General features: G+C 43.7%; 1 protein-coding gene across 6 annotated transcripts in view; it reads right to left on the bottom strand.

Moving 5' to 3' along the window:
• BANP (BTG3 associated nuclear protein) overlaps positions 1–24,978 on the bottom strand; it is a 109,432-nt gene that overhangs the window by 65,503 nt on the left and 18,951 nt on the right. For all 6 annotated transcript variants that reach the window (XM_088062403.1, XM_088062399.1, XM_088062400.1 and 3 more), the window contains exons 5-7: positions 17,928–18,050; positions 16,758–16,933; positions 8,618–8,857 (exon numbers count right to left, since the gene is read on the bottom strand). In XM_088062403.1, coding sequence (XP_087918529.1) covers positions 8,618–8,857; positions 16,758–16,933; positions 17,928–18,050 — 539 coding nt within the window. The remainder of the gene's footprint in view (positions 1–8,617; positions 8,858–16,757; positions 16,934–17,927; positions 18,051–24,978) is intronic.

Here is a 24,978-nt window from a genome sequence, read left to right on the forward strand (position 1 = left end):
GAGTTCAAAGGTAAATCAGTATTTTCATGGACTTGGCAGAGTTATGCTGAGGTGGCCCAGAAATTCCTGCTGGTTTTGGTGCATTTGGAAAGATTTGGGAAAGTGCAAAACTAACAGCCACATAAACACAATGTATATTTCTATTAAATATTAAATATATTAAATATTAAATGTATATTTATATTAAATATATAAACACAAATATATTTCTATTAAATCTAAGCAGATGTGGGTGACTTCTCCTTCATTTTCCAATTCCCTCTAATTTTTAAAACTTAAAGAAAAGCACCAGGATGGGGAATTCATCTTAAAGTGATGGACAGAATCCTTTTAAATGGACAGGAAGATGATGGATCCTACAGGAAACAAAGGCTGAGAGAAGAGAAGGGGTTGATTTTTTTGGGCTTTGGCTCCAAAAATTCGTTTTTTCTCAGCAGGGTCATACATTTGGAGTCTTTTTGATTAAACCAAGAGCACATGACAGCAAAATCTGCTGCTCTAAACACTGAGGGAGCAGAGGAAAAGCTGAAGCACCTCTGGAATTCCTTGAGCTTCCAGGCTTTGACTCTCCAAACTCATCCAGGGCTTGCCCTGCCCATATTGAAATGGTTGGAAAACAGGAGTTGTTTCCTTCTTTGGCAGCTCGGGGGGGATGATGTCCACAGCTGACAGACACTTCTCCCCCTCTAAATTCGGGATGTTTTGGTTTGGGATGCAGGAGGGGAGGGACCACAGAGCCTTGGAGGCTCCTCCAGTGTCACACGCCTGGAAAATCCTCCCTGACACCAAAAAATCCCTTTCCATGGCATTGCTCTCATCCAGCAAGTCCAAAAAAAAGATAGGAGGAGCTGTTGGGAACTTGGAGAGGGAGGAGGGAAGGCAAATTCAGCTACCAAGTCATTACTCTGCTCATGAATATTTATTGAGGATATTTGTCCGAATAGTTCATCTTTAACAAGTCACAGATTCGGAGGAGACATGAAAATTTAAGTTATTTTAAAGGTCTTTGTTCTTCCAATTAAAAGAACCTTTCCAGAAGTTTTAAAAATGAAAAATTAATGTTGATTAGGATCTATAATCTCCAAATTCCAGCAAGGAATCCCGTTCCAGAGCAGGAGAGCTCCTACACTCAGTTACACCTCAGCACCTCTCTGGAAAAGCAGCCAGGCTATTTTTACAGCGAGCAGAACCTGCTTTATTCTGATTTATGGAAGGAACAATCAGCATTCAAATATTGCCATCTAGTGGGGTGTCAAATTCCCAGCGTGGCAGGAAAGGATGGATTTTTTATCTGTTCCTGGGTTTGCTTCCATCCCAAATCCCCACAGGACACACCAAGTGCTCCCAAAGATTAAGGAGCTGCAGGAGCAGAGAGGGGCTGGGGGATGGGGGCAGGTGAATGAATTAATTAATCCCTGCAGAATTAATTAAACCCTGCAGGAACAGGGTATTTGTGATGTTCCTGGAATTCCACGTGTTACAGCAGTGGCCATACAGAATTCCCAGAGGGATCCTTCAATCCCTTTCCTGATGGTGACAGAACCTCCACAGCTGTTTAATAACCTGAGGACGATTATTAGAAATTAATTAATCAACCCAACAAGAAAATAATTCTGGACCAAACAGAGGGTTTATAACCTGGAAAGAGAAAACTCTTCCTGTTCTCTACTCCAGGTCCCAGGTTACACCAGAGTGATGACACTGGACAAATGGCATTTGCTTCTACTTTTTTCCATCATTTAAAAAAAAAAAATCCTACATTTATTCCTATTTTATCCCCCATTTTTAAAAGAGAAGACAACAGCTGCAGCAGAAACCTTCCCAAAGAAGGTTTTTTTCCTAACTATTCAAATACTATAAAATAAAACTATTTTCAAACTACCCAACTTGCCATTTTTTCTTTACACACTCCTGAAACAACACTTAAAGCCCCTAAAAAGCTGTTTTTATATCCCCAGCCTCACAATTGGTTTTAGCTGCCTCTCCAGCAGTACAGACCTGCACGCTTCAGCACGTACTTGAACTAAGTCTGGCCAAAAGGGAAAAGCACTGAGGGGTGGAAGGAGCGTGGAAACAGATGGTCCAAGTGAGCTCAGACATCCATTTTATGTTTTCTGGAGAGCCCAGAAAACACAAAAGTGCCTGACAGCACATCCCACATCAGCAGGGACTGACAGCCTCCACTGCTGCTTCTCCAGGAGTGGAAAACTGAATTCCTCACTTGTGTAACGCAAGGACAACGAGAGAAGTGTGAGGGGGAGAGAGAAAACACACAATTTATTTTCTTTCCCCAAAATTACTGGTTTTTTTTTTTTTAGTTTATAAACAGGGACTGGCCAGGAAAATAACTGAAATCAAGAGAAGTGCTCAGGAAAGAAGCAAACTGCAGGCAGCAGCGAGTTGAGCTGAAAGCAAGGCCAGCATTGATGCCGTGGATGAGAACTGTGGTGCTGAGATAAACTCAATGGGTTCTCCCATTATCTTCTTGCCTGGCCTCAAAAGAGGTTATCAGTGCCCTGCATGTGGCAGCATTTAATTCATTCCCAAAGCAGCAGCTCTGAGGAGCTGGAGCCAGACTCGTGCAGCACTGAGGGAGACAAACAGGAGAGCAGCAGCAGCACCAGGCCCTCCCAGCAGGAATTCAGGCTCTTCAGAGAGGAGAAAAGCCCAACAGAAAGGATTTCTTTCACTTCTGGCTTTTTAAAGATGTGCTGAGCTCTCAGACTTTGCTCCTGAGGAGGAAAGAGTTCAACAGCTCCGCAGCCTCTCCTGAGTTTTGTCCCTACCAGTTGGCCACTGGTGGCCTCCCAGCAAAGCCCAGCCTTGCAGGGGGAGCAGAGCCCCAGGCAGGGCTCAGAGCCCAGGTTCTGACCAGCCAGAGCTCAGCAGGACCTGCTCAATCCCCTCATCTGCTGCTGCAGAATTGGGCAAACTCAACCCTCCACCCTCCAGTGGATCATCCCCTTCAGGCAGCAGGGGAGCAGAAATGTCCCCCAGCATGGGAGCTGAGCACCTGGGCAGGAGCAGAGCATCCCTGCCCATCCAGGGGCTGGCAAGGACAGATTTCAGTCCCTTCCAAAGCAAACAATTCCAGGCTTCTGTGATAACACCACAGGAACAGCCCAAAGCCAGTCTTTGCTTCCCAAGAACTACAGCCTGTGGTATTTAGCACTGGGAGAAGAAAATGCTGGCAAAAATTATTTCCAGGGACCACAGGATTAGCTCATCCATCAGGCACAAACCACAGGACTCCTGTTCAGGCTACCAGAGCTGGGAAGAGGAGTTGTTATCCTATAGCACGAGGAAACTGCAGATGGGTTCAGCATCAGTGAGCCTCAGGAAATTCCTGGGTTGAGCTCTGCCACTGTCCCAAACCTCCAGAGTATCCGTGGCTGATCTCTGAGGGAGCTGGGGAGGGATTGAAACAACAATTACCAATATTCAAATCACAGAAATCCATCAATTTCTGGTGCTGATGAAATGTTAAAGGCACAGGACAAAATGCCAATTTGGATCATTTTTCTTCAGGCTCTCCAGCAGTCTCCAGACGGAATCCAAGGTTTGGATGCACCTCTCCAGCTGCTGATGTTCAGGATTGTGGTGTGTAGGTGTCACACTTTTAAACCATGGGATGTTATTCAATACCCCAAGAGGCAGGAACTTGTGGGATATTCAGAAATGAGACACGAGAAGCTCAAAATTACAAACAGGAAATTAAAGGAAAATCCAAAAAATAGGTACAAATATTAGGAAGGAAATGAGGAAAAAGGAAAAATTCGTAGAGTTAATAAAAATGCAGTAATAAAAAAGGCTTTTGGAAGTGGGAAAGTAGAAGAAAGAAGAAGGAAGAAGCAGAAAGAAGAACAGAAAATAGTGATGATATTTTATAATGGATGACCTCAGTACCTGCAGTGGTTGTTTAGGGCACCTGAAGGGAGACAGAAGCTGGAGAAAGACAATTTCCAAGGGTCTGGAGGGACAGGACACAGGGAATGGATTCCCACTGCCAGGGGCAGGGTTAGGTGGGATTTTGGGAAGGAATCATTCCCTGGGAGGGTGGGCAGGCCCTGGAACGGATTCCCAGAGCAGCTGTGGCTGCCCCTGGATCCCTGGAAGTGCCCAAGGCCAGGCTGGATGGGGCTTGGAGCAGCCTGGGATGGTGGAAGGTGTCCCTGCCATGGCAGGGGGTGGCACTGGATCTTTAAAATATAAATCTAAATAATTGGTGCCTACAGCCCAAACCATTCCAGGATTCCATGATAAACATCCCATAAAGCAGCACCAGCCTGGAGTATCCCACAAAACCGACCCTCTGCTGGAGAAACATCCGAGCTCAGCTCATCCATGAGAACTTCCTGCCCTTCCTCCAGTATTTCCAAGCAGGATAATCCCCGGGAAGGACAGAAATGTGATCTAGCTGCTGTTTATCCTGCATTGTTATTAAGCTCAAACCCTCCACAAAAAGCTGGAGCAGCAGTGCTGAGCTCCCCACACGTTTTCCACGCCACCAGTGGCAGCTTCAACCGGCCCAACCTGCCTGGGCTGGGGCAGGAATATTTATATTTATATTTCTCCATACATAAACTCATCCCACTGACATCAATTCCACAGCCAAATGTGTTTCCTATTAAGCAGCCGTGTGTGGGCTGCAGCTCCAGAGCTGGTGTGTGGATTTTTGGGAAGCAGAGCCAGTGTTTAATTCCATTTGGCCTCTGCTGAGGACACAACTCCTTTCAGAGTGTATTAACATCTCTTTCAACTCCTGCAGTAGGAAAAGTGCTCCCATCCCTACTGGAAGCAATGTTTTATATAACAGGAACACCAAGCTTTGATGAGGGATTTCTTTCTGTGTCGTGTTTTTGTGTCTTAAAAAGTGAAGTTGCTTGGCATTTGAAGCAGAAAATGCATCATTCAGAGTTAAAAATCAGATTTTATCATTAGGTATTCTCAGCTAGCGCTTTGTTTTATGGTATTTAGAAGACAGGAATGTATTCTGGGTGAAATTAAAGGGAAAGGGGAAAAGTCACTCCATAAAATCTTGGAAGCAGATGGGAAAATTCACACAAATTTTTCTCCACCGTTTCCTCCCCTCTGTGAGCACTGGAGGGTTTGGGTGGGGGATTTATGTCTCTGAGTTGGTTTTTTTTCCAGCAACAATCCTGTCCCTAACAAGAGAGTTATTTCCACGTGCATAAATAATTCCCTGAGCAACAGATGCTGTCTGGAGCCAAAATTGGAATTTTGGGGTCCAATAACACAAGGGCACAGGTTCCCCTTAATGCAATTCATGAGTTTGGATCTCTTTCCTCCACCCAACCACAAATTCTGCATTAAATTTGCAGGTTCTGAGCTTCCATCCTCTTGGAATAATTAACCAGAACTGACAAAAAAGTGGAAAAATGATTGGTGAGTCTGCAAAAACCCATGTGCAGAGCAAGAGGCTTGCACAGAAATAACACACAAAGTTACACACAATAATATATAAAATATGTGTATATATAAATATATATTAAAGCAACTAATATCATTTTGTTTTCATTTAGTTACTTTGATTATTTTGAAGAATAAGAACTACTGGTAAATTTTCTTTTCTGAGCTTCAGAAATCCCCTCTCCATTTTTTCCAGCATGCCATGGAAAATCATCTTTTCTATTACACCATTTCTTATAACTGCAAAATTCTGAATTTGAGAATCTGGTTTTTTCCAACTCACTCATGGAAATTGTTGTAAAATCTCCAAAGAGCTAAACCTGTATTTTCTGTTAGGCAAAGAAAATTACAACTGAGGATGTTCTTGTATCGTATTTCACCAGCTAAAGTCTCCATTTTTAGCAGGGCTGAGGTAATGAGCTATTCAATGACAGAGATTGTGCTTAAATCATTCTGGTTTCTTGCCCAAAAACTCTCCTCAGTACCACTGGCACCCCACAAGCAAATTCCTACCACAAGTGAAAATTTAAACTTCCAAAGATCAACTTTCCTCTCTTCTTGTGGTAAACCCTGTGCAGAGCATCAAGAATTTTTAATAAACACACAGCTCTTCATTTTCTATACTTTCTGCATATTACACAAAATACTTTCTCTATTAAATACAGATTTGCTTGGTGTTTTTCTTATAGAAAAAACAAAAAAAAAGGGGGATGGAGTATGTTTCTACTGACAAACTGCAAGAAACTTGAAACAAAAGGAAAAATAAAATTCTTTCTATTTCCTTGGGCTCCTCTGGCTGTGATTGGCACAGGCCAGGCCGATGACATTGGATTTTTCATTTCTGTTTGAATTAAGTCATCAAAGCAGGATTGCTCAGAACAGAAGCAAACCCCGCTGCGGGGACCAGCACCGAGGGGTTCCCAGGCCAGGGAAACTCGGCTTTGGGGTGATTTTCTGGGAGAACACTTCAGGGATGAAAGGCAGATGTGTGTGGACTGGGAAAGGGGATATGGGATGGCAGGGCTCTTCCCAGGGTGGAATACAGGGATGGGATCATGGCTCACACAAACCCAGCAGGAGCTCTGCCACTGAGCTGAGCACGGGCACATCCTCCAGAGCTGAGCGCTCCACATTCCTCACCAGGCTGCTGGAATCCAATTCCACTCCCACTTAATCACTTCCAGTGATGACATATGAGGTTATTAAGTGAAATCATCATTTCTGAACCACTGTTCTCACTGTTACATTTGCTGCTCCATCAAGTTCTCTTGTGTTTTCTTTGCTGGTTGCCACAGGATTCTTTGTCCTTGCTGGGAGCAAATCCCCAGAAGCATCATCATTTCACTGCCCAAACCAGTCTTCTCTGGCCAGATCCACACAGGGTCTATTTTTTCCAGAAATCCCTGCTTTTTTTATGGCCTGGCTCCCAAAAGAAAACAACACCCCGGCCAACAGGAGGAAGGAATGAAGTTGTTTCAGATACCTGGATCCCCAACTGTGCTCATGCCATCAAAATCAGACACTGATTGCTGCTCATGATCCCCTGCTCTCACATCTGGGCCATCCCAGACCTTCTCCAGCTGCAGGGATCACTTCCATAATCCAGTTTCTTCCTGGTCAGAATGCCTCACAGAAATGACATCATCCTGAGCACTTTGGGTCACGTGGACACATTCCTTCCCCATGCTCACACTGGCAAACATCTCATCTTCTCCACAACCACTTACAAACTGACCCGTGTGATTTGTGCTCTCACATTTAAGGGATGGGAAAAGAACTGCCTGGGAATTGCTTTAACACTGGAATAAGATCCATTTCTTAGTGTTTCTAAAAGCTCTTAACAAAAATCTGTGTTTTAATAGCAACATGATTGAGACTGATGAGATTGGCAGACAAAAAGGCTTTGGAGGTCAGCATTAATTTGAATTAGCATCTCTCTTAAAAATACAGATTTAATGTGTTTGTGAAAGAAGCCTGAAGTCTTCTGCTTCGGGTAAATAATGATGCAAAAATTGCCCAAATGCAGTCACCTGAGTGGGTTAGATCTGGTTTTCAATTTCCCCAAAAATAGTCTGAAAACCACTGGAAACAACAGCAGATAACAGGAATGTGTTTCCTGCCATCATCAAACACCATTCCCTTCCTGTAACCATCACACAGCCATTTCTTCAAACCCCATCCCAAACAATCCCTTGCTGACCTGTTCTTAAGCCTTACCTGGAGTTTCAAATTGCCAATTCCATACAAAACTCACCAGCAGAACAATTTATTCCCTCTCCAGATCCACTGCTCACCTACACAAAATGTGACTAGAAAGAATCTTGTACCAACAAGACCTCCTGGTTTATTAAAATCCAGCTCAAGAATCACTCCTGGGCCTGCACAGACACCCCAACAATCCCAGCCTGTCCCTCCAAACACTCCTGGAGCTCTGGCAGCCTCAGGGCTGTGATTCCCTGATTCCAGTGCTCAACCACCACCTGGCAGAAGAAACTTCTCCCAAAATCCTGGTTCTGCTATTTTATTGGAAATAAAGCACAGGGAGCAGATTTGGCTGCCCTCAGTGTATTCACTAGGAGTCGCCACACCAGAACACGATGCTCACGTCCATATTCCTCTTTTCATTTCAAGTCAGTGGTTGTGCCTTTGTTCTATATGAAACCACATTTGATTCCTTTTAAATTAATAAATATCATGCCTTTAACACAAATAGCATCAGTTGACAGCTCCATAACAGCTTAAATAGACCAAAGGCACATGGAGCAGACAGAAATCCATCGGCATTCTGCGCGTTCCTGCTGTGAATCCACAGATTTTATGATCCTGAGACTGCCAACTTTCCCCATCACAACCTCAGCAAGTCTTTTGAAAAAAGAGACATAAATGAGAAGTCAAAAACTATGGTTCAAGACCATGCTGGTTTGAGCACTTGAACAGTATTGAACTTTGTGTTACTTATTATTTCTACAATATTTACTACACTCACAAAGAAGTCAGAATTCAGAATAAAAGACTGAGGAATTTCTGGTGAATACCCACCAACTGAAATAAACCAGCCCATTAGGATTTCTTCCTAAAAACCCCTAAACCTTCCCCATAAACAAAAGCCACCAGAACATCTCACCCCACATCAAACACGCTCTTCCAACACCGTTTAACGCATCCGTATCCGCACGCTAAAACTCACAGCGAATCCCGTAGATCATGAGAGGATCCAGCTGCTTCTTGCCGTGCTTCCCCTGGCCCGAGAGGTTGGAGATGGCCTGGATCTCCCTGTGGAAGAGGTAATCCAGCAGGGTCAGGGCCATCTTCTCGGCCGTGCGGCAGTTGGTGCTGATGTGCAGCATGTCGGCGGGCGTGATGGGGCAGCGCACGCGCATCTCGGGGTTGTTCTCGTCGCCCAGCCACGTCCCGTTGGGGTAATCCTCTGAAACACACGTTGGGGAAAGGCTGAGCAAGGAGGCAGGCTCAGGAGACGGCCAAGGAAGTCTGCATCGTCTCCCCCCAGTTTGCTCCGCGGCGTCCGTGAGATTCCATGAGATTCCCAGCTGAGAGCAGCGGGATCGCGGCATCGAAACCCAAATTCACCCCAACAGTGACCAAAAATTATTATTGTCCTTCACCTCCTGGCCTACACAGGAGCTGCTGCAGCCAGTCCAGGTGTCCAACACACTCACAGAGACCTCTTTTATTGAGAAACCACTCTGGGCCCAGGGCTCTCATTCCCAGAGTTACTGCAGCTCTGGGATATTCTCAAAGCACAGCAAATCTCAAGCAGCCAACAGCTTTTCCCTTACCCTAAACCCATGAGATTAAAACAAGGCTAAGCAAGATGACAGACTTAAGGAATTATTATCAATAGTGAACACTAAGTGGTTCAATCATTTAAAAGGGGCACATCAAGCAATGACAATCTAGGATGTAACCAGAGATCCCAAACAAAATTTGTGTTTTTCCTCATATTTACTGACTACATTAATTTCTAAGTAATAGTTTTCCAAGGAACAGGCCCTGCAGAAAGATAATTAATCAATCACTAATCATCTTCCCTCTTATTCAAATACATGACTATCACACACTTAATATATTAAGAAGCTTTAAGAATATTAAGAAGCTTTTTTCTTTCTTTCCCAGTTTCTCAGGGAGAGGAAAAAAAAAAAAGGAATACTAGGGATTTAATTAAATGAATTATTTAAATTCAAAAGAATACTATGCCCTCACTTCAATTAACCTGTGCAGACAATGCCAAAAGTTGATGGATTTAAGACTGACCAGAAACTGGAACAGAGCTCAGGACCAATCCCACCTCAAGTGGAGGATGGAACACATGGCCGAGGATGAGACTCCCATTCCAGACATTCCAGAATTCCTCACACTGCTAACAGGAGCTGGGTATTAAACACTCCAGCAATATTTCAGTGTCCACTGACATGGACCATTTGGATTTGATTTCCATGTTTGCTCAAGTCTGTGGAGTAAAACAAGGTTTGCTGACTGAGGGGTCACTCAGCCCTTCCACAGAGAGCTTTACAGTAATTTATTGTGAACAACATTCAGTTACAATTGCATTCATGACTTTTCTTTCATTAAGTGATCTTAGAGCAGAGTTTTGTGATACAGACTAAGCCCAAATTCCTGGTTTCCATAACCCTTCCAAGTCCCAAACAAGGTGGCAGAGCTCAGGTCAAACAGCATCTCCCTTTCACAGCAAGCAGAATCTGCATTTCCAAACCCCGCACTGGAGTTTATCCCACTACCAGCCAGAAGAACTCAATAAAATATAACATAAAAGCAACTCCAAACACTCCAAACTGCTTTTCCAGCACGACCTTTGGCTTGAGTCACCCCACATGTCAGGGCTGAGTAACGACAGGATGAGGCAAACGTTGGATTGTGCAATCCTGATTTATCACTGCGAGCAGCAGATTTATCAGCAACACCAGAGCCACACAAGCAGGGAATGGTTTGGGCTGGAAGGGACCTTAAAGATCATCTCCTCCACCCCTGCCATGGGCAGGGACAACTTCCACCATCCCAGGCTGCTCCAAGCTCTGTCCAGCCTGGCCTTGAACACTTCCAGGGATCCAGGGGCAGCCCCAGCTCCTCTCAGCATCCTGTGCCAGGGCCTGCCCACCCTCGCAAGGAATAATTCCTTCCTCATACTCAGCAACTTGCAAGGAAAACTATTTATTGTTGATGTATGTAGCAACTCATCCCTCAAACTTTTTTCTGCTGTAATCAGAACTTCATGCTCTGTCCTGAATATATTTTTATTCACTTGCAAATTGCTTGTATTTTTTTTTTTATTTTTTCTTTCTTAATTTGATCCTTTCCTTTTTATCCTGAGCCAGGATAGGTCACACTGGCTGCTTTCTGCTCCCAGTACCAGGTGCCATCTGAAAAATAAAGTGGTTTGGATGAATTGTGCCTTGTTTTGCATGCCACTGTGTCTGGCCTCACCACAAGTCTGGTTACCATTATCAGGGAAAACAACAGGCTGTTCCTCAAGATAAATGGACTGGCTTAGAAAAATTTGGGCATATCTGGCGAAGCAAAACCATCTCTGGATCAATGTGTACGTTTTTCAAAGAAATTCTAGGAAGCCTGAATAAATTATCCTCCAGCCTATCACAGCCTTACAGCTCACAGGATTGCTGCTCGGTACAGGAATTTCTACTCTTTATGGAATACCTTTTGCCTGCAGACTTTTCTAACAAATGTTGTTAACCTACATGAACTAAAGATTTTGTTCAATTTGCAAAATCCTCTCTTTTTTCTGCTGGCACAGAGTCCAGAACATACTGTTTTTACCACATGCAACTGTTCTTTTATTGCTCCCAGCCTGGAAAAAAAGACATTATCTTGTTATTCTGACCTATGACCACAATCCCCCCACTAAATTATCTCTTGCATTTTCCTCCTGCTTTCAAAGTTTCAACAGAAAGGGAATTTATTTTATAACCATTTTGCATTAAGCATGACTGAAGTTAACCATGAAACCACTGCAGCTCCGTGAGGGCAAAAAAAGCTGAATTATTCCTTATTTTAGATCAAAAATCATTCCTGCCAGGCTGCCAACACATCTGGCACTTTGTAAGGAGAAAATACAGGATTGGCACCCAAAAATCTGGTGGAAAGAGGAAAATCCAGGGCTGGTTCTGAGTGAGGCACAAATGCCCTGAGCTCTGGTGTGATGTGGAGAAGAATGGATAAGGAAGGAGAAAACAGAATGGAAATTCTATCTGAGCAATGAAATACATAAACACTATTGACTAAACCTGGATCACTGGAGGCTCCCAGCACTCAAACATCCTGTAATGCACGTGGAATGGTTCTTTGGGAGTATCCTCAGGCTTCACAGGTGGTACCTGGGTGGAATCTGGGCATGCACTGTAAAAGCCAGACTCACACCCAGCACTGCACAGCCATACCCTGCTGCTGCTGCTCCTTAAAGACTTCCAAAAACTCAGGAAATGTGAGCTGGGGAGGAAGAGAACGCTTAAAGAACACCCTTCAACTGCACACACTCATCTGGAGCTCAGCTCATCACACACCTTCTCGTTTTGCCCCATTTTTCTGTCATTAATTAACTGAGGAAGAATTTCATTCCCTGGCACAGCTGCCCAAGGTGGAGTGTCCCTCTCTGGAGGCATCCCAAACCCACCTGGCTGTGTTCCTCCTGCTCCAGGTGCCCCTGCCTCGGGCTGGGTGATCCCAGAGCTCCCTTCCAACCCCAACCACTCCCTGGTTCTGTGAATTTTCCTGCTGCCCTTCAAGGGGAAAGGTCCTTCCTTGCCTTTTTTACACTAAATATCATTTCTCCTGGTCACTTCTCCTTCCAGTGCACAAAGTCAGCTTTGTCCCTCTCTGCACTCACAGCCTCGTTTCCACAACACACCAATTTCCAGCTCCTCTTCAATGCTCTTTTTTCAGCATCACAAAATTGGCCTTTATCTCCATTCTACTCAGCCCAGTTTGCTTTTCAGAGCTGGTTTTGACACGTTGTTAATGCATTTCTTTTCCCTCCCAGCACAGCTGACCACCCATTCCTGCTCGGGACGTGCCAGGGGCTGCCACGCAAACGAGGAATTCTCTGGGAACAGGAGGAGTCAGTTTGGGGTCAGCAGCAAGAAAAGCCCTGTCAAGACAACAAAAACCAGACAGGGGCTGCTCTGGACTTGCTCTCCCACCCAGGGAAGTGACAAACACTGAGCTGTTACATTTTTCCATTGGGATATACTGACATGGGAGACTAAAAGCAAAGCCAGGCTCTGCTCTCTCCCCAGGAGCTGTCAGTCATTCCTTTAAAACTAGGGAAAACAAAAGGAAACACCTGCCCACAGAAATTCTGGAATTAACATGTTCCATGGCTCCAAGAAGTTGTGTTTATTTTACTCTCAAGGCTGGGTGCAAAGTTGGCAGTGGCAGCAAAAGACTGGTAGGTGCAGAGAGGCAGAAAGATGAATTAATCTTTAAAAAATTAAAATGAACCCCAAAAAAACAAATCCCAACCTACAAAAATAAACCTCCATTTCTAGAGAAATTAAATAACGTTTTGGCTAATGTATAGAAGATTCAACACCAGCATCATGTGGAGGGTTGGAACGAGATGGGCTTCAAGGTCCCTTCCAAGCCAAACCATTCCGTGATTCTGTGATCTTTTAATGAGCTCCTGTCCATTAGCAAGAGTTCACAGGGGCAGTGATTAATTGGCAGAGACTCCAGAGCACTGACTTTATTAATTAAAAATCATTAAGTTCTGTGGAAGGGAGGGACACCTCCAGACCCAGCAGTGGGGCTGTGCTAAAAAAAAAAAAAAAGGTTAAAGAGCTTTAAAGTCACATTCAGCAAAAGCTCCTCCAGCATAAAATGCAGTTCAGACCCTGGGAACAACACCCACGGCCTGGGCACAGAGCTGGAGCTCTTCACTTGACTCTTCTTTCTGGGGGAAAAGAAAAGTTTCATTTCCTTGTGAATATCAAAGAAAAATCCAATAATCATGGAATGGTTTGGGTTGGAAGGGACATTGTACATTATCCAGTTCCAGCCCTGACACCTTCCACTATCCCAGGCTGCTCCAAGCCCTGTCCAGCCTGGCCTGGGACACCTCCAGGGATCCAGGGGCAGCCACAATAAATCACATTTACTGATTTTTTTGAAGTCTTGTCTGGGAAATCCATTCCAGGCCCCCCCCAAACCTCACAGGGAGAATTTCCTACCCAGTATCCCACCTAACCCTGCCCTGTTTCTGTTTAAATCCAGAAGAATCTCGTGCTCCAGGTAAACCTTCCACAGCACACAAAGGCTGTGGCTGAAGGAGACCCAGCCCCAGCTCACTCCCAAGACCCTGTGGATCCAGGACCAGGAGATATTTTGGGAACAGCCACAGGTTCTTCAGCCTCAGCACAACATCAGTAAGGTCACTTGTTTGTTAAGATAAACGTCAGTTTTGGTGCAACCCAAGAGAGACTCCCTTATTTAATGACTCATGGTAGGATGCGATCAGACAAAAAGTTCAGATAAAAAAAGATCCAAATAAAATTCAGCAAATGAAAATCCATGGACTCAAAGGGCATTATAAAATCTTGGAAAACGTGTTTCATGTCAGAAAATCAGATTTCTAATTTGGGTTTTGCCCTTTTTTCCTTGTTTAACATATCTTTGTTATATTTGGGTGGAGGTGGGCCAGTGTTAACTCCAAATATCCCTGTGGCAGACACCTGCAAGAAACTCAACTGCTGGCTCCTAATAATTGGAAAAAAAAAAAAACAAACAACCCCAAAGCAATTCAATTTTTATAATTTTCTTTGGCTTTCACAAGTCCTGAAGCCTCATCAGTGTCTCCACATCATTTTGTTTTAGGGTACAAAAGGTTCACTCCTGTTCTGCTCCAGCTCCGTCTCAGTGTCCTGAGGAGTCTGGCAGGAAAGAGCTCCAAGTGCTCATTCCACATGTGAGATCTGATCCTGCCCTGAGCTGGAAAATCCTGTGCACAGATAAGTCTGGGCCATGGACAGAGAGCTGCTTGGATTCCCATTTGGAAAGCAAATGCTGAGTGCTGTTTAATGCTGCCATTATCAAATGACTGCTTCAGATGCCAAGCTGAGGAGACAAGATGTGACTGAGGAGTTCTCTCTGGAAAAAACATCATCAGTCATCCCTTAATTAACACCCAGTGCAGAGCAGTCTCCCCTTCTCTGCTCCAAAATCACACATTTCCAACTCTGCATCAGAAACTGGAGGGACAGGACACAGGGAATGGTTTCAAACCGGGGTTAAATGGGACATTGGGTATGAATTCCTCCCTGTGAAGTTGGGGAGACCCTGGAATGGAATTCCCAGAGAAGCTGTGGCTGCCTCTGGATCCCTGGAAGTGCTCAAGGCCAGGCTGGATGGGGCTTGGAGCAACCTGGGATAGTGGAAGGTGTCAGGGTTGGAATTGGAAGAGCTTTAAGGTCTCTTCCCACCCAAACCATTCCGTGATTCAGTGTCTTCAGAGCTATGAAGGCCCAAAGAACTGATTCACAAATTGAGTTCCTTGCAAGGAGGACACTACAGACCAGCTGCAGCATTTTAGGGAAATCCAATTCAGAATCTTTAGAACTTGAAAAATGCACAAGAACTCTGGAAAGCACAGGAAAAGAGTCTCAAAATAACTTTTCCTGCTCTTACCACCATGAAGGTGCATGTGCAGTGTGTGAAAACTGAAAAGAAAAATAACATTGGGCCATTACATCCATCCCATGCAACCATTATAGAATAAACCATTATAAAAGAAATTTCCTCATGCTTAGTGTGTAACACTTAATGGCTCTCCTGCTCTAAAAGTTTCAGTGAAATTAAAAAAGCTCTTCCTGTGCTCTTTGCTCTGCATGTCCAAAGCTCACTGTTTTTAAGCCTAATTAGAACGTTCACAATTAAATAAAATGCACTGTTGTGTTTCAAGTGAGAAGATGCTGCACTCCAAAACTCCCAGTAAGAATAAATGCATTCCAAAATTAACTGGACTTTAAACACACATGGAATGAAGTCACAGTGTTCAGTCAGCAAAAAACCCAGCCTTGTTCTACACCATTACTGGAACTGGGTCAAAGCTCCTGTATCATTATTTTTCAGGGATAGAAAGGCAATAACACTCATTTTTAAATTATTACAAAAGCAACCAGCAGAGAGAAAACAGTGCCTTTATAGAAATCCATTTCCTAAATCCTGAAAATATCCAGAGCTCAGTGTCAGATCAAACCAACTCTAAACACAGTTTAGTTTTGCTTTCCAGAGCCAGGATGACAGAGTGGAGCTGCCCTGAACACCAGGTGTTTGGTCTCAGTCCTGGACTGGGATCTCCATCCTTAGCCCCTCAGGTTTTACCTGTGCACCCCTCAGGGTCACCTGGAATTCTGTCCCAGCTGCTGAAAGCCAAGGGCTGCTGTGACTTTGCCTCTCCCTGCACACCAGCCCTGTTATTCTCCATCTCTTCCTTTATTAATAATTGAATTTGTGCCACCCTGCAGGTGAAGTCACTTAGCAATTCCCTCCCGTGCAAGGGCAAGGGCAGGTGGAGGGGGGGTCACTGATCTGATCCTCCAAGCATTCATCAATCTCAGAGGTTTTGAATGGATGAGCGTTCCAAAGGTCTGAGGCAAATCAGATCTGCAGACATTAATGGATTGGGTGTTTCTTCAGAATTTACATGCACATCAGTGTGTCAAACCCCACGTTTGTGCAAATCTGTGCCAGGCCAAGGCAGAAAGGGAATTATACAACAAACATTCTCCTGATGCTGCTTTGCTCCTGGTATAGCTGACAGAGCAGTAAAAATTCTGGAATCACTGAGGTTGGAAGAAAACTCCAGGATCAGAGTCCAGCCTGTGCCCAGTCCCCACCTTGTCCTCAGCCCGGAGCTCTGAGTGCCACACCCAGGAATTCCTGGGACACCTCCAGGGATGGGCACTCCAAATCTCCCTGGGCACTTCCAATTCCTGATCCCCCTTTCCATGGGGAAATTCCTGCTGCTGTCCACCCTGAGCCTCCCCTGGCCCAGCCTGAGGCCGTTCCCTCTCCTCCTGTCCCTGTTCCCCCCGGCTGTCCCCTCCTGGCAGGGAGCTGTGCAGAGCCAGAAATTCCCCCTGGATGAGCCAAATCTCCAGTTTACAGGATTTATTCTGGAGAGGACCTTGGTTTCCCAAGATAGCTGAGGGTTTTCCAGCGAGGCCTTTAGGATGCTTGCCCTCCTGGCCTGAGTTACCTCAGCAGTTACAAGCACAAGAGTACTGAGGTCACACAAAAAGCACAAACAAGGCCAAGAACAGCCTTGGCAGCAGCCATACCTTCAGAGTTGAGGGTGATGAGGGTGACGTTGTTGCCGATGCTCTGGCTGCCCACCTGGCCGCTGTTGGACACGGAGTCGCTGGCCTCGGAGCCGCTCTCGCCGTCCTCGTTGTGGCTGTCGTCGTGGCCGGGCACCTTGACCACGATGGTGTTCTGCCGGCGCCCCGGCACCGCGCTGCAAGGAACAGCGTGCACCTCAGAGAGCCCCTCAGCACAGAACTGAAAATTCCAGAGTTTGGGGTTCAGCTGGTGGCCCTGCACGTGCTCGTGAGGGGATTGAAAGCGCTAATGGACAAAAGGAACGGGCTGGATAAAATGCGCTCCTTCACACCGCTCTGCTCCTGTGGGACTCGGAGCTATCCAGCAAAATAAAAATCACACAGAATCACCAGGCTGGAAAAGATGAGTTCAACCCATTCCCAAACACCTCAACTAAATCATGGCACCGAGTGCCACATCCAGTCTTTTGTTAAAAACATCCAGGGATGGCAACTCCACCACCTCCTCGGGCAGACAATTCCTGTACTTTATCACTCTTCCTCTGAGATCAATATACTTCTGAAAATGTATTTTTTATGTATTTTATATATATATATATATATATATTTGAAAATATATATTTTGAAAGTATTTTTTCCTAACATCCAACCTATGTTTCCCCTGGTGCAACTTAAGACTGTGTTCTTTGGGTCACAGCAGAAGGAATAAAAAAAAAATCTTAGGTATCAACTGCCTACATCTGCTTCAATGGAAAAGTCTAGGCCCTGTGTGCAGAACAAAAGAAATATCCAAGTAATTTATAAAAATATATTAATTACAACCATTTTCCACCCAGAATCCCTAGGTCTGCTTGCTTAAAATTCACTTTAGGTAGTCCAAGTTTTCCTTGGACTGCACAGTCCTCCTTCAGCTGGTCAAATACAGGATTTTGGCGTGCTCCCAAGGGATTGTGCATGGAAAAATCCTTCTTTAACTTAACACAGAGATAATCCCAGCTCCTCCAGGATGTTCTCTCCCATCAAGAGGGAAGCAGGAGAACCCATCCAAGCCCAGGTTCAATCTTTCCCCCATTATTACCTCGAGCATTCCTCGCTTTCCCTTCAAATTGCCTTTGAAACTGGTCCTGCCCAAGGAGGGACTGAGGGAGGATTCCAGGGATTGTCACTCACTTGCTGAGGATGTTCTCCAGGGAATCTGCCGCTCTGCTCAGCGGCTCCTCCTGCCCCACCATCTTGGCCACGATGGAATTCTGCCGGTCGTTGTTGAGGATCACTGTGGTCTGAGGGACAACACTGCAAACAAAAAAGAAAAAAAGCACAGAGGGAACAGGAATGTAAAGGAGCAAAACTTATAAATAATCCATGAAGAGGTTTTTGGTTTAAGTAATCCAGGGAGGCCTCTGGGCCTCGTCCCTCTCCCGACATTGCTGACGCCGGCAATCCATCGAGCCTGACACCTCGAGCACTCCGATTTTTCCAGAGGATGGATGGCTCCAATGGAATTATATCAAAGTCCACGACCCCTGGGGAAGCAATAAGGAATTCATCAATTCAGGACACACGGGGGAAGTGTGTAAATCACAGCTCCACCAAATTCCTTCTGGGAGAATCCCAGTGTTTGCAGAGGTGCTGTGGCTGCTGTACACGGTAATGCACCAGTTTCAGCAGACGACTCCTAGGAAAAGAGAATCTGAAAGGATTGATTGCAAAAGAGGATGATGAGCATGGTTAAAGGGTGTGGGTTGTCCTCCAGGGTGAGGAGATGAGCAGCTCAAGAAGCATCAGAGCAAACAGGACCAGACTCTAACTGAACTAAACAAGACTAAACCACCTGAGTGCATTTCACACATTAAAAACCCTAAAACCAAACACCAAAATCATTTCACGCGTGAGAAACCACAAAAAGCTTCTCTTATCGCTCCTGATGCCAATGGAGAAGGAAAACTTGAGACATCATGCAGTTTACACTGGGCTGCAAAAGGAAATGTGAAATAAACAGCTGTCTCCACATGCAGACTGGCACCTGATCTGTTTGCAGCGATTATTCACATTACTGCCACACCATCACTCAATATTCCAGAGGGGGACTGGAGACTTCAGCTGTTCCTGCTGTGCTCAGGGAGAACCGAAGCAGAGAAATGTTGGTTTAGTTTCCCTCCGCTCCCCACAGTCAACAGCTCGCTCTTGTTTCCACTGCTCCAACATCCCAAACGTGACTGGGGGTCGTTTATTTTCCCTTGGCTAATTGCTGAAGCACAAATGAAGCCAATCTGGTGACAGCAAGTGCGTTTCCTTCAGCTGTAGCAGAGCATGCACTTGAACACTCACGTGGCTGTGTGAGCCTGAAACACCAAATTATCCATCACCAAGGGGAGATAAGGGCCTGTCGTGGATCTGAGGATGAATGGATCCTGGTTTTGGCACAAATAAAATGCTTGACCCCAGAGTTTTTGGCTCCAAAAGTCCCAGGCTCCGATGCCCTGCCTCCCACTGCCAGGGCCTGCGTGTGCTGCTGGAAACAGATGGGATTCCTCAGGGAATCCAAGGATCTCAGACCTGGGGAGGCTCTGGAAGATGTCTGGCTCATCCCAGACCACTGCAGGCTCTGCCAGAGCTCCTCACGTGCACGTGGAGCTCAGATTTTAGAAAGAAATAAAGAAATGGGGGTTCTGTTGCTTTCCTGTCATTCTCTGGAGAATCAGGATTTAGCCAGTCACCTGCTCAAGGGGAAAACCCACACATTTTTGTTTTAAAAAAAAGACAATTCTCATCTCTTTTCTCTGTGCCAAACATTTAAAAACCTCACCAAACACTTGATACAACAAGGAGATGTGGCAGCTCCCAGGCCAGCAGCGCCGTGTGTGTGCTCATTACATTTCCCAAATTATCCAAACAGCTCCTCTGCAAGTTCTCACATCCCAGTTTCAATGTTCAAGTATTTTGCACTTCCTTTCAGATACTGTTCTTTATCACCATCTCCCTTGCAATCACTTCTGAAGGCCTGTTTAAAATGTCACTTACCAAAGCTTCTTTTTAATGAAGACTCTGAATAATTAATTTCAACTGGAGAGATAAATGCAATAAAATTACATTTAGAAAGTCCTTAGCATTTTGCTCTTATTAAAAAAAAGCCTTAGCACTAAAAATTGGCATAAAATAAGGAATTAGGAGGGGTTGCTTTGTTTTAGTAATGCTCATTTTTATGGATTTGCTTGAAATTCTTCCTGCTGTCCAATCTGAGGCTGCTCCCTCTCATCCTGTCTCTGTTCCCTGGGAGCAGAGCCCAATTCCCACCTGCCTGCACCTTCCTGGCAGGGACTTGTGGAGGGTGATAAAGAATTTGCTTCCCTGTGAGATCTTCTAGTCCCTGTTCTCAGATTTATCTAGAAATAAATAATGTGATTACATATATATATATAAATATAATATATATATAAATACATATATAACATATAATATGTATAATATAAATAATATATAGTATATTTTATATATATATAAATAAATAGTTATGAATGGATACAAAATTAAAAATGGAATTCTACATAAAATCAAAATACGGTGCCAAGCTGACAAAAATACATTAAAATTCATTACAGCCAAGTGCATCCTTGGATTATTCCAATTCCTTTCTTCAATCTCTCCCTCTCCTTCTGAAGATGAAACAACTTTAACCATTCCTTCTGTACTAAAACACAAAGGAGGAGGAGGAAAGCTTTGGATATTCCCTCAGATCCCAAGGGAAGAAACTTTGAGTGCTGCCAGTACTCAGGGGGAAGATGGAAGGAAAATATTCCAGGGGTCAGGGGGAGTTTCACAAGCCCAGAACTTTCCATCTGTGCTCATATTCCTTTCCCCAGAAGCATTAGGACTTGGAGAGACTGGAGCAGCAATTTGCCTCTTCTTGGACACAAATCTCTAAAAAAAAATTAAATGCATGCAACCTGCAGATATTTGGGAATTTTTTTAAAGCAGTTTACTGAATAATCTGTCAAATTACGGGTGAAAATATTCCTAAAAAATAAACATTTCAACTAACGAATTGCATATTTAGCCTCTGATTTTTGTTTTGTTTTGCTTTTTTAAATACAAAAGGCCAGTCTATATTTTACATAAGGAAATTGCTGCCAAAGGTCATTTTCAGTATGGAAAATGTGCGAGTCAGATCTGATCATTCATCTTAAAGGCTGGGGTTCCACTGCCAATAATCTGCCAATCACCCCGAGTGCAGCCAGAGACAGAGAAGAGCTTTTGGCAATGCCAGGACCATCCTCTGCTCCTCCTCCCAGCTGAGCTTTCTGTTTGGAGAGAGAGGAATCAGGCAGAAGGAATGAGCTGACATTTCTCTCTTCCATGAGGATCAAAAAAGTTTCTCTAAAAAACCAAAAGTGACTTGGAGGGAGATTTTCAGACAGGTTCTTCCCTTTGTCCTCACTCCCACGGATCAGTTCATGGACAAGCAATAATGGGAAGAAGAGCTGGAATTCCTGCTGGAAAACTCTCCAGCCTTAAGGAAAGCCAGGCTAGAAAAGAACCCTTGAACTCTGGTATTTCCCAGTTGAAATTAAGATTTAAATGTACAATTCATGTGTGGAGGAATATCACCGTTACCCCCAGCAGGGAGAAAATTGAAATATAACAAATATTGTTGTACAACGTGGTGTTTTCCTTATTTTTATCCCAGTTTATCTTTCACTAACACTCCTGTTCAGCCCCCCTTTGCATCTTTTCATCATTATTTAGGAAGATAATGTCAAAATGCTCCTTCCTCCTGATGGCCACATGCTTCCTTTGCCTGCTGCTCACACAGATCCAAAAAGGAGTGAGAAAACCCACTCAGGATCTCACACTGCACCAAACCCACAGATTGGCAAAGAATCCATGAAATTCCATTGGATTTATGCCCCAAGATGAACAAACCTGGCGAGGAGCAGGTGGGAAGCCAAGGCTGCACAGGCACCCCAACAATTCCAAGTGAAATTCCCAAATTTGTGCTCCAGGCACAGCCCACTGCCAAAAAAGCAGCAGTGGAATCCAGCATTTTCAGTGAGAGTTCAGGATTAAAAATTCTCCTTGGATTCTGAGCATCCCCCAGAGAAGCCCCAGGATGAGGTCCTGGAAAAGGAAAAGCCAAAGAACACCAGGCAGGGCTGGAAAAACTCCTGGAGCTGAGAGGCCTGAGAGCAATTTATAATAAAAGATAAAGCAATTATGCTTTATCCAAACAATTTAAACACAGTCAACATCAAATTTTCAACTCAAGTAAGTACAAATCAGAGATTTTCCAAGTTACAAAATCCATCTTTACCTACAGAGGAGCCTCTGGCTGGATGGGGGCAGGAAAACATCAATTACCAGCTTTAAATTAAGTTTAAAATTATTATTTTTTGAATTTAATTTTAGTTTTAATCCCATTTTCAAAGCCATTAAACTCTCCTGGGGATTTTTGTGCACTGAGAAATGCTGAATCAAGATAATAACATCCATTTCCAAGGAGTTCAACTGCCTGAGAGCCACAGGTGATCCCAAATCCTCCTGCTCCCAAGCCAGGCTCATTCCTCCAGGGATTTTCCACCACCTCGATGGGGACACAAATGATTTGAGATCTTGGTTTAAAAAAAATACAACAAAATTTAAAAATCTCTCATTTTAACCACAGCTGAAACTGTAAAAATTAAGTGTAGTGGCACAGGGTCCAAGGAAAGTTTTGCCTTTAAGAAATACATAAAGCCAAGAAAAATAGAGGAAAAAAAAAAACAAAACCAGAAAAAAAATTGGAAAAACAAATAGCAAAAAAATAGGAAAAAAAATAGAAAAAATCTTTTTAAAAATCAGGAAAAAATAGAAAAAACTTTTAAAAATAGAAAAAATGGAAGAAATAGAAAAAAGAAGAAAATAGAAAAATATTTTTTAAAATGGTAAAGAAAAAATAGGGAAAAAACCTTTAAAAAATAGAAAAAATGGGGAAAAAAGAAAAAATAATAGGAAAAAATGAGAACAAAACAGGGAAAAAAATGGAAAAAAAAGAAAAAAATCCATCCAGGCCACATGTGACAAAACCAGTTTTGAAAAGTGCTAGAAATTACATTAATTGTCAGTCTTCTACTTTTGATTATGGCCAAGAAAAGGCTGGGTCATGCCATAAGCACCAGGTCAATACCACCCTTTTTGAAGATAAATGTACTCATAAAAATACAACAGCAGAGATATCTTGTTTTCAGGCAGGCTGGAGAGAAATTTACAGTTATTACCCTTCTTTGAGCCTTTACTTCCTGAGGCAGATAAGGAGCAGCACTGCAGCAAGTGGAGATTGTGCTCAGTGGGAAATGAGGGAGCTGCCCTGATCCTCAGCAGCTTCCAGGAGTGAAATTATTGATTCAAACAGAAATTCTGGATGTTTAGGAAACACAGTTTGAAATAGGAGCAAAGACTCGGAATCCTTCATTATACAATTAGTTGCTTTGAGCTGATTTTCTGACAAATTCTGGGATCAGCAGAAGTTTAAGTGCAAAAATCTTGGGAGGGGTAGGAGGCAGTGTTATAACTTGGATTTCAAGATGTTAATTACAGGAATTGAAGCCTCACTGATCAGCAGGTAACAAATAAATACAATATCAGGTTCCTGCAAACAGCCCTGAATTCTTTCTGAGAGGTTTGTAAAGAATTCCCACCAGGTAATTCTGCTTTTCCAAGTTCCCAGCCAGCTCCGTGCCCTTGCCACCACCACAGACATTTTCCAGCTATTCCAAGGATGCTTGGAATGAAATTAGGGACTAAATCCCGAATTTCCAGATCCCCTGAGGGCACCTTAAAGAAATCCTGCTCTCCCCTTGGTATGAAAACCACAATTCCAGGAGTTATTTGGAGCAGATTTCCTGCTCATGGAACAAAGAGATGGAGCTCAAGATATGCAAAAATGTACAGTTCCTGAAAAAAAAAGGGGGAAATGATGTTTGGAAAGACATTCCAAGGGGTTTTAGGGGTGGAAATGCAGCAGTAAAGTGGCAGCTGCTGCCAAGGAAAGCAGATGGAGCAGGGGCTCCAAGCTCAGCGAGATCTGGGAGATGTAACAGAGCCACAAAGGTTGGAAAAGACCTCCAGGATCAGCAATTCCAACCTTTCAGGCTGGTTCATCCTTGGGAAGATCTGAATTCCTCTACTGCTCCTTTCCATCCTGCTTTGAGTAAAACTGGGGCCCTCCAAACCCACTGAAATAAATCAATTATTTCTTTTTCAAACTCGAGTGTTTGAAATTACTCTAAATTTCATTTATTATTTGATTCTCCAAAAGCAAGACCAGTGGTTTCTGCAATTTTTAAAAATAGAGTTACTGGTATTTTAAACTGCTCTAAACTGGTACACAAATTATTCTGTGACACCACTAAAATTCCTGTTATTTCCAAACCTTGTCCCTTTAATCATGAATTGATTACCTGCTCTCCTCTTCATTCATTTTCTTGCACTGGCAGAATTAATTTTCCAACCTACAGGAAAAGTTTCCAGGGACTGCTTTTACTGCTGGATTTTCAAATTCCCAGCAACTGGACCATTCTAAATATTTAAATTCTGCCAGGCTGGAACCCAAAAGAATAAATAAGGCTTTTCTGCCCCCTTCTGTTTATTGTCTGTTCAATAAATTAAATATATTGTGTGTAACACAGCCTTTCACAACCCAGCGCTCTGCTTCACACAGATAAAGATTTTTAGAGTTTCACTAAACATTATCCCATTTTCCAACATCCATGAGGTAAAAACCTGCCCACTTTTATTAAATACAATCATTTTTTAATTGTTTCTTTAGGCAGAAAGCAAAGATGAGCCCTAAGAAGGCGTTTGGCCTGAACCAAATTCCACGTCCTGCACCTTTCCATTTATTCCTGGAATGTGCTCATGGAGCCATGGAATTAAATGTTCTGCTTTCCCTGGAATTTGTCTCATCGATGGGATTTAAGGGAGGAGGCTAAACCACATTTTAATAGATTTTAAATATTCTTAGACAGTAATTAGACGAGTAGATGCCCCCCTAATGTGTGTCTAAATCCAAATCCTGTTTGATTCCCATGTATTCCTTCTTTTTAACCCTTCCCAGAAACCCTTACAATTAAAGGATGTTGATTCCAAATGGAACTAAAAGGATTCCCTGAGATCTCTGACCCAAAGCTGAGTGGGAATAAATAAACTGTTTATCCATGTAAGAGTGAACAGGAGTCCTGCAAACCTC

The sequence above is a fragment of the Pseudopodoces humilis genome, chromosome 14, assembly GCF_049639895.1.
Source record: "Pseudopodoces humilis isolate 2021_Gansu_Grassland_sample_001 chromosome 14, ASM4963989v1, whole genome shotgun sequence".
Classification (NCBI taxonomy): Eukaryota; Metazoa; Chordata; class Aves; order Passeriformes; family Paridae; genus Pseudopodoces; species Pseudopodoces humilis.